The following is a 15,411-nucleotide window of genomic DNA, read 5'->3' as shown; positions in this document are numbered from 1 at the left end:
TCCGCCATCAGAGGTAACGGACGTGATAGGTGAAGGCCGACTGCGACCAGTTCGTGAAGAAGTACGCCAAACTGATCATCAGCCTGCTGGTGCAGGAGCTGGAGCCCGACGAGATCTGCCGCAAGCTCAAGCTGTGCAGCGCCAACCGCGCCATCTCCGCCATCAGAGGTAACGGACGTGATAGGTGAAGGCCGACTGCGACCAGTTCGTGAAGAAGTACGCCAAACTGATCATCAGCCTGCTGGTGCAGGAGCTGGAGCCCGACGAGATCTGCCGCAAGCTCAAGCTGTGCAGCGCCAACCGCGCCATCTCCGCCATCAGAGGTAACGGACGTGATAGGTGAAGGCCGACTGCGACCAGTTCGTGAAGAAGTACGCCAAACTGATCATCAGCCTGCTGGTGCAGGAGCTGGAGCCCGACGAGATCTGCCGCAAGCTCAAGCTGTGCAGCGCCAACCGCGCCATCTCCGCCATCAGAGGTAACGGACGTGATAGGTGAAGGCCGACTGCGACCAGTTCGTGAAGAAGTACGCCGAACTGATCATCAGCCTGCTGGTGCAGGAGCTGGAGCCCGACGAGATCTGCCGCAAGCTCAAGCTGTGCAGCGCCAACCGCGCCATCTCCGCCATCAGAGGTAACGGACGTGATAGGTGAAGGCCGACTGCGACCAGTTCGTGAAGAAGTACGCCAAACTGATCATCAGCCTGCTGGTGCAGGAGCTGGAGCCCGACGAGATCTGCCGCAAGCTCAAGCTGTGCAGCGCCAACCGCGCCATCTCCGCCATCAGAGGTAACGGACGTGATAGGTGAAGGCCGACTGCGACCAGTTCGTGAAGAAGTACGCCAAACTGATCATCAGCCTGCTGGTGCAGGAGCTGGAGCCCGACGAGATCTGCCGCAAGCTCAAGCTGTGCAGCGCCAACCGCGCCATCGCCGTCAGAGGTAACGGACGTGATAGGTGAAGGCCGACTGCGACCAGTTCGTGGAAAAGTACGCCGACCTGATGGCGCCCAGATGCAAAGTTAATTCTCCAAGTTACATTTCAAACATGACTAAATAAACCAGAACATCAAATTTTAAAAATACACAGTCAGGAATCCTCGAGAAAAACGAAAACAAGTCTGCCTAAAAAAAATTGCGACACATGTTTACAGACATCACCAAATTGTATTGTCTTGTAGCGAAATGCTGTAAGAAGCGATCGATCAGTTGTGGGGGGCGTAGCTTATCGTAACGTAGTTAAACTACGGCAAAAGAATCACCTACCAGGCCTATGGAACTCTCCGCGCCAGCTCGGATTTATACCTACGAATCGCCTCCCGTTCACGGTAGACAAGCAAGCTAGTTGGTTGCCACACGCGCTCACGAACGCACGTCACCGCGCGCCGCACTGGCAATTTTTACGATAGTTATAAGCTACGTAGGTACTATTTCTTTAATTAAACATGTAGTGTATTTAATACGAACAATTTATAGTTAGATATCTACCTATATTTGAAATAGATAGCAAACTTAAGTTGTTTTGGTAAATGTTTATTATAACGACATTAAGTTCTTAACTTTACACCGGAAAGTACCTACTCATTTATACTCTGGTTATAATTAATTACCTGTATTCATGGGTTCTCTATTTATTTTATTTTATTGTATAACATTAATCTCTATCTGGTTTAAAATTACACAAAGTTTGTAAAACAATTCTTGCTGGATTCATTGCGCGGTTTATAAAACGCCGTAAACACTGCGGTTACTGCAGGGACATATGACCGTTTAAAATGACTATTTCGCAAACACTAACGTATAAACGAAATATTATAATTATTAAAACTTAACTTGCTTATTATGTAGGTATTATAATCACTCAGAGAAGGAAAAAAATCATACATTACATAAAAGAAAAACAGTTTTAAATAAATGATTAAAATACATAATTTAAGATTCAGTTTTTATTTTATTTCACTCTGCTGTAAGTAGGTGTATCATTTCTAAGCGTCGGCAACCCTAGCGTTGTGCCGGTGCGCGCGGTGCGGGGAGCGGCGCGCTGAAGGTCACTTCATTGTATTTTTGTGTAGGTATCAAAACGGTAGGTATTTGCGTTTTCTTTGAGAGATAAGTATCTGTTCGTAAGAACTATTATATAATCTGTGCACCTACCCTCTGCATTTCTCCTCGTTAGAGCGAAATTATTATGCATAATTATAACAATACCATATGTTTATACAGAGGACGTGCTGAACTGCGCTGTGTGCGAAACGGTGGTGGTGGCCGTGAAGAAAGTGCTCAGCAACGACAGGGTCGACCACGACATCGTGCACATCGTCGAGAAGTCGTGCGCTCTGCTGCCCGCCAAGTACTCGCAGAGGGTAAGTGTACCTATAACTAATGTGTCCATAAGGGTATACTGACAGTCTATTTACCTTGAGGGTAAAGTGAACGAAGCAATCTTAATATGTAATTTCAATGTATTTTTTAAATATAAAACCGATTGTCGCTAATAATTATTATGACACCTTTAACCTACTTCAGTCATGTATAGCGAAATGACAAATATTCACCTCCTGCTGCTGATAATACAGGGGAAAATCCAAGGCAAACGAAAACGTGGAAGAAGACGTACCTCGTGGCTTAAAAACCGCAGGTGCTGGTTCAAGATGAGCACCAGATCGCTGTTTCGAGCTGCAGCGTCAAAAGTAAAAATAGCCCTAATGATAGCCAAGCTCCGGTAGGAGACTGCACCATAAGAAGAAGAAGAAATTAACCTAACAAGGTTAAATCTAGTCCATAAACTTGATTAGCCACTAATGAAGTACTTCTGTTGTAGTGCCACACCCTGATGGAGATCTACGGCGACTCCGTGATCCACCTGATCGAGCAGTACGGCACCAAGGCCGTGTGCCAGAAGATCGGCCTCTGCGCCGACTCCAGCGCCGCCTTCGTGCACTTGCACTCGCGCAACCACTGAGTGTTAGTATTCTTTTTGGTTGAATATGCTCTTTCAACTATTATAATGGTGCTCATCATAATATATCTAAACTAAACTAATGTTTCTATCACACACACGATCTAAGAAATAAAATACCGTTCAGGTTAGAGCTATCTGGTGGTCCAATTTTCAACGACAATCAACATTATCAATCCCGGTTCTGTTTCTGACAATGGTAGAATTCAAGTATTGGGAACAGACAAGTTTAAAGAAAAGTTTTTTTACTTTGACTTGTCTATAATATATGTACATATATGAATAGAAAAACCCTTGCATACTTTTGTGAATGAATGTGATTTTTAGGGTTCCGTACCCAAAGGGTAAAAACGGGACCCTATTACTAAGACTTCGCTGTCCGTCCGTCCGTCTGTCTGTCACCAGAAGTATGTCTGTATCTCATGAACCGAGATAGATAGACAGTTGAAATTTTCACAGATGTTGTATTTCTGTTGCCGCTATAACAACAAATACTTAAAACAGAATAAAATAAATATTTAAGTGGGGCTCCCATACAATACAACGTAATGGTACGGAACCCATCGTGCGCGAGTCCGACTCGCACTTGGCCGGTTTTTTTTACAAATGACCCTTCTATCTAAAATGGGTTTTATTTTTTCAGATGCCACAGCGGCGTAGTGGTTATCAGCAATCTCCAGTTAAAATAAGCCATGTTTTTTTACCAAATTTTGTAGCTGTAAGTTGATATCATTTCATTAAACCTACTGTGACTATTATATAGGCAGGAAAGTAGGAGATAATATACGCGTTTCATCCTAATGAAACTAGAGAATATATATATTTTTTTTTTCAAAGAAGTGTACTTATTAGAAACGGACGGATTGAGTAGTGGTCACAGTAGTTTTAAATTTAAATAACTCATATTACACAGTTAATTGCAATAAATTTTAACAATTTCAAACCTTTTCTGCTTTAATTTCTGTGTAACAATTATTTTTAAGAGGGTATTTAGTTTAGTTTATTTGTGCAAGTACGTAAAATAATTGAAACTTAATCAAGTATAATTTGTTTTATTAACAGCCTATGTTTACTATCTTTCACTGTTCAATAGGTTCACTTTAGCCTGTGATAAACTGATTTGTAACATGTTTCTATAAATAAAAGTGAAAAAATGTAATGGTTGTTTTATTTCTGACATGTAAATACGGCATATTTTACCCAATTTTGACTAGCGTAAGCGCAATCATCTTACGTGCACTTATACCCTCATTGACTTGAACATCTGCTGACAGAGTTTACTGACAACGGACGCTTAGTAATAAAAGTAATAACAGTGAGACCCTTTGAGTACTATAAAACTAGTGATTGGACAGCACACTGGGCCTCGGCGTGACGCATCGCTGGTCCTCCCGCTTGTCTTGCGGCTGCGGCGCCACGCTGGGCTCGTTGGGGTTGTTGTCGAGCAGGTACTCGGCCAGCCACGCCACGGGCTCCGCCGGCCGCTCGTGCGCCAGCGCCGTCAGCCCGCCACTCAGGACCGCGGTCAGGTGCTTCTGGATGTAGTCCTTCACTTGCCAGCGGCGGAGGATTGGCCCGACTACCACTGTGGATGAAATGGGTTTGTGTTAAGCTGCGAGTTGATCGATGTTGTGCTTATTTGGGTTACCGGGTGACCAAAGACAGCGTCAGTTGCACCAAACCATCTGTCACGGTTAAAAGTATCTGCTAAATTTTATTGTATGGGAAGTTTTATAGTTCGCTGCTGAGTGACGTTAATCAGTCCGTCAACTGTGATCGGTGCAACTTAATAGGTATGTACTCGTACAGTCACCTGTAGTTATGTCTTGCACGACAAAGCGCGCAATAGTACATTTCGATGCTAGTGCGGAAAGTATGTCATTACTTCACGAGTACCGAGATATCGAGAGACTCGGGACGAGTGAAGAATGACATTTTCGCACGTGTATCGAACGACGTTTTTTAATACAGTTGCGAAAAAATAAGAAAAACAACAAGTAAGGAATTCGAAACTTTTATATTATTAATTCTGTGACATCATTGACATTGTGAAGAGGTGTTTTTTTCGCTTTTATTCGACTAGAATGGATTATGTTATTATTATTGAACCCACTTCAATGAAAGTATTTTTTTCAAATGCATGTTCTATAAGACAGAAACAATTGTAAATGTTTGTCTAATATGTAATGATATTTTTGATGCAATATTTTACTTATTTAAGAATAGATGCCCGCAGTGGGACGTATATAGTTTTAATTATTTATTTACATATTTGTATTTTAAGAATAGGTACCTACAACCTCTTAAGGCCATAAAGTACGTCTCGGCCTTCTCTACAATACAATAATCCTATTAAGTTTTCAAACCGTACTAGTTGGGAAGAAGAAGTGTATCTCCCTAACTGCCTCAGCGTGGTTCTCGCTGCCGTGCAGACCGTTGAAGTACTCGCCGAACGCGCTGCGGCGCCCGTAGCAAGCGCGCAGGCTGTCTGGCCAGTACGCTTGAGCCTCCTCCACCCTGCAACCCACGAAATTTGAACATTTATTTTCACCGTTTACCAGCTGGTGTAAAGGCTCTTGATTCAAAAACTGATAAGAAAGTTGCATTTATTCACATGTGAGGCAAAGTAATCAAATGCATATTTTGAGTAGCTTTCTTATGTGTGCTGGTAGAATTGACTTAAATTTCGATTTTGAATGATAAATATTTAATAACATTCATTTTGAATCGATTTGCTTTGATTTTGTTTGATATTTCACAGTTAGTATTTCTATTTTGTTGGTGTGGTGAAAATTTTTGTGTTCACTCTGTGACAAAATTAGTTCCCTCGTGCCTTGAAACCCTCGCCACGCTAAAGATTTTTTGAACCACTCGCTACGCTCGTTGTTCAATTTTAGAATCTTTCGCTTGCTCGCGTATCAATATCAGAATGAGACGTTAAACAACAACTTTGCCCCTTGTAAAACATAACTATCATTTTTAATACAGTTGCTTAAAAAGTGCTACTTTACGTAGCTGTTTAGCGTGCGGAAAGTTGGTTTTCGCAAACTAATGCTTTTTAATTTTCTAGCTTTTTAAAATTCTATTTTGACCGTAGTAGCGCACGCGCGTTCTAGCGCACAGGGGGAGGGGCCACACCCCAAGACACGCCCCCTTTTGCCCCAAGCCACGCCCCCTTTTGCCACGTCCGTGTTGTCCCAATGTCACGCCCCCTTTACCCGAAACCACGCCTTTTTTTGGACACGCCCCTTTTTGACCACGCCCCTTTTGGCCTGGGAATGGATTTTTGAACAACTTTTATATTTTTCGATTGTATTACAATTTACAAGACATAATTAATAATTCCTTTCTTGTTGTTTTTATTATTTTTTCGCAACTGTATTAAAAACGTCGTTCGATACACGTGCGGAAATGTCATTCTTCACTCGTCCCGAGTCTTGCCACTCGCCTGCGGCTCGTGGATATCTCGGTAGTCGTGATGTAATGACATACTTTCCGCACTATCATCGAAATGTACTATTATTTTCATTATGCGTTAATGTTTTATTTTTCACGTTCGAAAGTTGGTATTCTGCCACACTAACTCTTATGTTTAAACCCCGGCGCTAAAAAAAAAGGGTTATATGTTTTACGTCAATGTCTGTCTGTCTGTGGCGTCGTAGCTCTCCAACGGATGCGATCATGCGTTTTTTTTTACGTGAAAGCGAGTTTTCTTGCAGTAGTTCTTAGTTATGTTTATGGCAATCGAAGCAGTCTGTAAATCAGCTCTTTTCCAAAATTATGTACCTAAGGCATTTTTTTGGCAAAAAATAGTTATTTGTTATACAAGGGTTGTATTTTACCCGCGAGTGTTTCAACACACGAGAAGTAAAATACATTTGCACCCGTGTGTAACACAAAACTTTTCACCTCACTATAGCGAGGAAAGTGCAACATCCACAGGCGTTAGATCATCTTCATCACTGAAATCACTCATTTTTTTACGATATTATAACAAAAAACTCTGGAAATTCTGTATTTTTACGTGAGAAGATTTTAAGTAAAAATTTTGTTGACAATGTTGACATTTCTGACGTATGAAATGTCAATGATGCGTTTTGAAATTGGATCGACTCAACTTGTGCGTTCAGAATTATATTTAACATCATTATTAAACGTTTTACGTTTTGTTATCTGTCAAGCTACTTAAACACGCTCCATCCAAGGTCAAATTACTTTCCCCACTAGTGGATAAAATGCGTTTTTCCCCGCTTGTTTTAAAGGATAAAAGACAACTTTCCGAGCTAGTGAGGGGAAAATGAATTTGTTGGCATAAAGTGTAGGTATGGGTTTTTAATTTAATAGTTATTACTTGTAAGACTTTATGGAGCTACTTAGTAGAAAATAGTATGTAAATACTTTTGCCGCGGAGCCTAGTCCGCTTCTTTTGATGCTACAGTGCCCAAAAATATCTGAACACGCACTCTAACGCCTTGACAATAGAAACGTGATCAGATATTTGTGAGCGCCTTGGTCGCTACGATATATCTGATGGCGACTGCATCTACCTGGCGGGCCCCATAAGCGTCCTCCACTTCTGTATAGCGTTGCGAGCTGCGAGCACGAGCGCGATGACCGGGCCTCGGGATATGTGCGCTACCAAGTGCGGGAAATGGTGGCGCCCGTAATGGCCCTTGTACAACTCCGCCGCTTGCTCTGGAGTCAAGTGGACTTGTCGCTTCTGTTGAATACAATGAATCGTATGTGTATATATATATATATATATATATATATATATATATATATACACATATATATGTATTATATTATAGGACATTCTGTACAACAAGATCTCGAAAAATGTTAACTTAACCCAGCTAACAGTGAATCGATGTAAAGCGGCCGTTACATCTTTTTTTAAACTATACGACTACGATGGCACTGAAAAACTCCTAAAAAACACTGTCTGAACTTAACTAAACACAATTAATACAAAAATGTTAACTAACTTAATAAAACCTGGACTTTTAAAGTATTACCCTCCACTTAAAATGAACCATCAGTCACGCAGAGCTTGATAATCTTGATATCAATTTTTTTCTATATACGTTGTGCTTCCCTCACATATTACATATCCATATATGCTTCCATACATGCTATGCATCTCATGATCTTTAGAATCTCACTAGTGATAACAAACACAAACACACTTACACGCGCGCACATACACAAACACTTATTTCCAATACTATTTGCTTTGTTTTTTTCTTGTTGCAACCTGTTTTTTTTTCATTGTCTTGTCATCTTTATACAATATTACATATATATGTCTAGTACTGCGCAAATACATGTATACCTACTGCCAGATAAGAGTAAATGTGATCCGGTAGAGGTAGTGTTTCCTGCCGTCATACAGTTTTTACTATATAGTACGGAGGAATCGTTTCCTGCTCTTATGAACAACATGATGTAAACTTAAAATTGTACTTAAAGGAAATAAATAAATTCAAAATTGAAATTGAAATTCTTACACAGATTGACTAAGTCCCATATAAGTCCCACGATATATATAATACTTATACAAATGCTTAAATACATATATATAAAACATCCCCATGACTCAGGAACAAATATCTGTGCTCATCACACAAATAAATGCCCTTACCGGGAATCGAACCCAGGACCATCGGCTTCACAGGCAGGATCACTACCCACTAGGCCAGACCGGTCGGTAAGTGTTATTTTAAACTTAAACTTCTATGAATTATGACGTTTAAAATAACACTTGCACAGCATCAAAATCGCTGCATCTGACTATACATTTGCATCAATGTCAAAATTATGTTACTCTTCACATCACCTCAAGATTTAACGTTTAAGTATGATGTATGCAAACAGCGGAGCTTAAATTTAGTATCAATATTGGTTTGTTTTTTACTAACTTAGCGTAATACAAATGAAACATTTCATCATCATCATCATCATGTCAGCCGATAGACGTCCACTGCTGGACATAGGCCTCCCCCAAGGCTCGCCACTCCGACCGATCCTGTGCCGCTCGCAACCACCGAATTCCCGCGACTTTCACCAGGTCGTCGCTCCATCTCGTTGGAGGCCTACCGGCAGTTCGTCTTCCGGTACGCGGACGCCACTCCAGAACCTTCCGGCCCCACCGGCCATCAGTTCTGCGAGCAATGTGCCCCGCCCACTGCCACTTAAGGTTTGCAATTCTGCGAGCTATATCGGTGACCCTAGTTCTACTGCGGATATCATCATTTCTGACTCTATCACGCAGAGAAACCCCGAGCATAGCTCTCTCCATTGCCCTTTGCGTGACCTTGAGCCTTCTTATGAGGCCCATCGTTAGCGCCCACGTCTCAGATCCGTATGTCATCACTGGCAACACACACTGGTCAAAGACTTTTGACTTAAGACACTGCGGCAATTTGGACGAAAAGATACTGTGGAGCTTCCCGAACGCTGCCCAACCGAGTCGGATTCGACGAGTGACCTCTTTCTCGAAGTTGGACCTACCTAACTGGACTGTTTGTCCTAGGTATACATAATCGTCAACAACTTCGAGCGCAGAGCCTCCGATTAATACGGGAGTTGGCACAACATGGACGTTAGACATGATCTTCGTCTTGTCCATGTTCATTTTCAGACCAACTCGTTCAGATACTCTGCTGAGATCAGCGAGCATCGCACTGAGGTCCTCCATGGTCTCAGCCATGACTACGATATCATCGGCAAACCGAAGGTGAGTGATGTACTCGCCATTTACATTGATGCCTCGTCCTTTCCAGTCCAGAACCTTAAAGGCATCCTCCAATGCAGCGGTGAACAGCTTTGGGGAGATTACATCTCCTTGTCTGACTCCCCGCTGCAATGGAATAGGCTTCGAGCTCTGGCCCTGTAGTCGGACGGACATGGTGGCGTTTTCGTACAGACACTTCAGCACTTCGATATACCGGTAGTCGATTTGGCACCTTTGAAACGAAACATTTAACCACCATATATTTACGGAGTTACATCTATCTTTGAGCATAAGTTCTCACAAAAGAACTTAAAGAACGGAACCCTTCATAAATCGCGGGGAGCGAGAGCGTTCAGGAATCGTATGTAATAGGTAATAATAACTAGATCCGTCAGTTGCCTACACTGGCCCTTCAAACGTCAACAAGAATATTTAATTAGTTTCATGGCTTCCATAGATAACATAGCTAGGGTGCTCCAGAGTCAAGTCACTACAGTAGATTATAGGGTTGTCAAATTCAAATGGTCTTTAAAAAAAACCGGCCAAGTGCGAGTCAGACTCGCGCACCGAGGGTTCCGTACTTTTTAGTATTTGTTGTTATAGCGGCAACAGAAATACAGCATCTGTGAAAATTTCAACTGTCTAGCTATCACGGTTCATGAGATACAGCCTGGTGACAGACAGACAGACGGACAGCGGAGTCTTAGTAATAGGGTCCCGTTTTTACCCTTTGGGTACGGAACCCTAACAAAAACTACGCGCCTTAGGGTGGACGAGTATAACAACTGTACAATTTCTTTGTCCAATGTCATTGCGTCTCACTCTCTCATTAAGCAAAATGTGAGACGCAATACACATTGGACAAACAAATTGGATAGGTGGAATCCCTAAATGGTCAACTGGATAAAATAATTCATGTAGATAGTTTTCAAAAATTGAACTAATTGAACAACAATTTCTTGAGATATCTCTCAGGAAACATACTAAAAGTCTCCGGTGATAGAGAGTGTAATTGCGGTGACGGTGAAGTGACGCCGGCCGTGACCGCGGGATATTTTAATTATGAGTCAATCAACCAATCAACAAATATTTTTATGGCAGAAATCAGTTCGTTTTACATGTATTGTGTTATTTTATTCACGCGCATCATTTGCGCATGACACATGTTTTATTGAGTTTAATTAATCTTAAATCATAATATCACTCATATTCATGAAAAACCCTTTTCTTTAAATAAACGACGGCTTAGTACCTACAGTAGAATAACTCATCAGTGGCAGCCCTGCACGAGGGCTGGCTGTGACGCGGAATAATGGCGACACCCCTCGCTGTGATACTTTGCATATCGCCCGCTCTCGCTTGGACGTAACGAGTGGACGCGCGCGTATTAGGGACGACGCATTTTCCAACTTAATAGAAAATAAGCATAGGTATGTAAGAATTGGTTATTCCCACTAGTTGCCACAAAGTTGTTACCAGTGACAACTACTGGGAATTTTTTCCCACCTTTTACCACTGTAACTACTGGGAAAAATAGATCCCAGTAGCTACCACTAACTCGGCTTGGTGGTAACTACTGGGAATTTTTCTTTCCCAATAGTTACCACTGGTAAAAGGTGGGATTTTTTTTTCCAGTGGTTACCACCAAAATTGTGTTAGAGTTCAATATAAATAAAAACAGTATAGTAAAAATATAGTGCTTAAATAAATTATTATAAGTCGATTAGTGTTTCAGTAAACTGCCTTGAATGTGATGAAAAATTCTAAAACATGAACTGCTTAATTAATAAAATCACTTAAGAACGGATAATTAAAATAATCTAAACGGACAATTAAATTTATCTTTATAAATTTTAGATTTTGCACTTGTACTGCTTAAACTGTTTTAATATTTTTGATCACTTATAAGGCAGTTTACTGAAACCCTAACCGAGTTGGTGGTAACTACTGGGAATTTTTTTTTTATTATTTTTTTTTTATATTATTTACCAGTGGTAAAAGGTGGGAAAAATTCCCAGTAGTTACCACGGGTAACAACTTGGTGGTAACTAGTGTGAATAACCCCAAGAATTTAGCTATAGCTCTAGTTGTCCCAAAACTATTTTCACATGTAATTGGGAGGTATTTTTGGGTAACAAACTTTTCGTCATAAAATTCACGATACCTATATTTCCAGTTAGTAACAGAACTGAGCAAAAATTCTACATACTTATTTTTTTCACAATAGGTCTAGCTGTATATTTGAATGGGTGTATGGTGAATTGTGTTAGTGGGTGTATAGGTAGATCAAAGTTTTTTTTGCACTTCGTGGCTTAGAGTCCCTCGCTACGCTCGTGATTCTATTATGGAATATTTTTATTACTCGGGACTCAAAATTAGCCCTCATAATTAAAACTAACTTTGCTATATTGTTTCACAAGTAGGCAGGTTTAGGCCACAAACGACTGTATTTTTTTGAACGAATCACTCAGTTCTTTGCGTGGATACAAAATGGACAACAAGAAAAGGTGTTAGTGCCGACCCTAGCTCTCGGACATTCGGACCCGCCGCCGCGCCGTTATCCCAAGGGATGTAAAAAAGGGGTGCCATTTTAATGCCTGATTCTAATGAAGCAATAGGAATTTGACACTGCCATTATACATAACTAAATTGCTAAGTAGGTATAGAAACAAGACTTTTTGTTTGAGTCACAAAGCGATATCGATTATTGATAGGGTTTTGTAACATCTTGTAGTAATAATACAGTCACATACACAAAAGTAGATATGAACACGGTGGTAATTCGTAACCGCGCGTATATTAAGCCATAAAGCCCAAATGTCGTCGTCTACCGCACGCATAACTTGTGTGTAAGAAACAAACAATACGTATGGATGTGTACTAGCTAAGCGATCTTGGCGCGAACGCGAAGCGAAACGGCGCGGCGCGATGCGACGGCCTTGTCCGAAGTGGGCGCGTCCGCGTCGTAATACACGTGCGCGCGGATTCCCAGGTAGCAAAATGACGTCAAATGACGTCAGCGACGTCGTAATGACGTAATAATGCCGTCATTATGACGTCGCTGACGTCATTTTACGTCATTTGCTACCAGGGTTCAACGCGCGTGATAGTAGGAAAATTAGAAAGGGGTTCTACTTATAGCTTGATGCTAAAAAGATATCGACCTTATTACTATTTAATAAAGTTGATTTTTGTGTTGTCCTAAATTTTAAGAAATAAAAATAAAGTAAAATAAAGAAATAAAAATAAAATAAAATAAAATAAAGTAAAAGTAATAAATGTAGATAAGGTCTATTCAAAACTCAACAGTTTTGTGTTTGCCTTGAGACGAACAAGACAAACAGTTTCCACAGAAGCGGCTTTAATGGCATACTATGGTTACGTTAGCTCAACAATAAGGTATGGTTTAGTCATTTGGGGTAATTGTACACTAATAAATCAAATATTTTTGGCTCAAAAGCGGTGTGTCAGGGCTGTTTTTAATTTAGACCGAAGTGCATCGTGTCGGCCTTTCTTCATACAGCACAATATTCTAACTGTTGCTTGCGTGTATATAGCTGAGGTCTGTATGTTTGTTCATAAATATAAAGATGAATTCATAGAAGCACAACAGATGAGCTCTCGTAATGTCAGACAACAATATAAACATAAATTACACAAACCAGCTACAAAACTAGAATTAGCATCTAAAAATTCATACATCATGTGCATTACAATTTATAATAAGTTACCGGATGAATTTAAAAGGGAAAAGAATACAACATTTAAGAAAATGATGAAAGCTTGGCTGTGTGGGAAATGTTTCTACAGTGTGGGCGAGTTCCTTAATAGTTAAGTTAATATAATATGCATGGACTTAGGCTAGTTTAATCTAATTTGTATGCCAGTTTGTAGGCACAATGTGGAGATCCTATGTAATTACATATTGTAAATAGTTTTAAGACCTCTGTAACCCATATTGACAAATAAATGATCAATCAATCAATCAATCAATAAAATAACTAGTGGCTCTGTGAGCTGAAGACCTCGCGATAAGCTTACATACTGTACATGACAGTACCGTACAGTTGTATTGTGTGCTACAGCAATATTATAATTTGTTTGTTTTACTGTCATTGTTTATTATTCATTTATTCTTTTTTTTTTATGTTGTGTACTTTCCGTGCTTCACTCGTTTATGGCCCCGACGGAAGACCAGCGTTGGCCCATCCAGGCTAACACCATGCTGAGTCGGGACCATTTCGTGGCTAATATTATTTGTGTCATGTAATGTAATGTTAAATATGCGTTGTAATGTTATTTGTGTAAGTTTGCTTTTCGCTCTTCTTGTTACCTGTCGTATAATGTGCCACGAAAAAATTATTTATATTTAAATTGTCCTAAATTTTAAGAAATAAAAATAAAATAACTAGTGGCTAAATAAATGGCCCCCATGTTTAAAATTCATTTGTTTACTTTGCATGTCCGTCTTTGGGTCACAAACTTACATATGTGTACCAAATTTCAACTTAATTGGTCCAGTAGTTTTGGAGAAAATGGGCTGTGCCAGACGAACAGACATACAGACAGACGCACGAGTGATCCTATAAAGGTTCCTTTGTTTCTTTTTGAGGTACGGAACCCTTAAAATACTTACTTCGTCGAGTCATTTTCACAGCGAACACTTAGGTCCTTTATCTAAATTTCCACCATTTTGAACAATAAAAAATAAACGAAACCGTGCAAATCGCGCCGCTTCTCGTTCGCAACGAGATCGCTTACGTAGAACACTTCTATGGGTATCAAAGGATTGTTCACCTACAGACGCTGCGTTATAGGTAGGTATTTCCAATAAATAGCATTTACAAACGAAGATACCAATTCAATGTGGGCATCAGTGATTCTCTCTCACACATAATACACAGAGCTCAAGAGCAAGCGGGTGCGGGGGTGGCATCGAGTTTTCGATATATTTACATTTTTTTTTTAGGTATCTACGCATTGACAACCGAAAATACACCCTACGTTGTCGGTTATTATTGTTCCGCAAGTTTTATGCATCGTATCTAGTTCTTATGCCGTTGTTATTTTCAGTTAGGTACTGCGTCGTCGCATCGCATCATAATAATGTATATGCCTACGAATATTTCTTCCATGCCTCTCTCTTTTCAAACACTTCCTTATTTTTCATATCGCACGCAGCTGTTTATAGGCCTGACTTTTTCTTAAGAGGATATACCAGATTCCTCCTCATTTAGCTTTATATAGCTATGTGGCTCTTATGCTCGTCATTTGAGTCATTTCTCATGCATTTATTAATAGCAGTTTTAGAAAAGTATCACCGTTTTAACCCCTTCAGTAACAACAGTTCAGTATGGCTTCATACAAATGCAAATGTAAAACTATAACCCTCAGCGACGCACGTTATGCGCGAATGCAATGCAAGTCACATGTTACGAAAACGTGAACCGACAACATGGATATCTTAATTTTCACACGAAACGATTTAAAAACAAAGCGTGCATCTTTGGGGCCAACCGGCTTTATAAGTAGTAAAAAAATAAACGGTGAAGTGGACTAACAGCAAGTATGATGAAGCCGTTGTTCCGTATGTGGTTCTCTATAGCCTCAGCATCCTCGAGAGCCTCTGGCTTGATCAGCGCCAGCGTGCGCTCCGAGTACGACTGGAACTCCAAGTCAGAGTCTGATGACGCGACCGACATTGTTTCCGGTCTTTTC

The 15,411-nt window shown here is 40.5% G+C and overlaps 2 protein-coding genes across 3 annotated transcripts in view; one reads left to right on the top strand and one right to left on the bottom strand.

Moving 5' to 3' along the window:
• The window catches only part of LOC134741844 (prosaposin), a 31,847-nt gene extending 27,733 nt beyond the window's left edge, over positions 1-4,114 (top strand). Inside the window, exons 19-21 of one of the 2 annotated variants that reach the window (XM_063674752.1) lie at positions 2,222-2,361; positions 2,820-2,962; positions 3,601-4,114. In XM_063674752.1, coding sequence (XP_063530822.1) covers positions 2,222-2,361; positions 2,820-2,960 — 281 coding nt within the window. In that variant the 3' untranslated portion in view covers positions 2,961-2,962; positions 3,601-4,114. Of the gene's footprint in view, positions 1-956; positions 1,074-2,221; positions 2,362-2,819; positions 2,963-3,600 lie in introns of those variants that run through there. The other variant, XM_063674746.1, reaches the window with a different exon arrangement.
• A 183-nt stretch (positions 4,115-4,297) lies between these two features.
• Positions 4,298-15,411, bottom strand: LOC134747858 (nucleoside diphosphate kinase homolog 5-like). Its single transcript, XM_063682522.1, has 4 exons — positions 15,255-15,411; positions 7,505-7,677; positions 5,329-5,474; positions 4,298-4,542 (listed from the first exon to the last, which is right to left on the bottom strand). The coding sequence occupies exons 1-4, from the start codon at positions 15,393-15,395 to the stop codon at positions 4,298-4,300; spliced, it is 705 nt and encodes a 234-aa protein (XP_063538592.1). The 5' UTR covers positions 15,396-15,411.

Source organism: Cydia strobilella, chromosome 1 (assembly GCF_947568885.1).
Source record: "Cydia strobilella chromosome 1, ilCydStro3.1, whole genome shotgun sequence".
Lineage (NCBI taxonomy): Eukaryota > Metazoa > Arthropoda > Insecta > Lepidoptera > Tortricidae > Cydia > Cydia strobilella.
The sequence above is the reverse complement of the archived record's forward strand: the minus strand, read 5'-3'. Positions and strand labels throughout refer to the sequence as shown.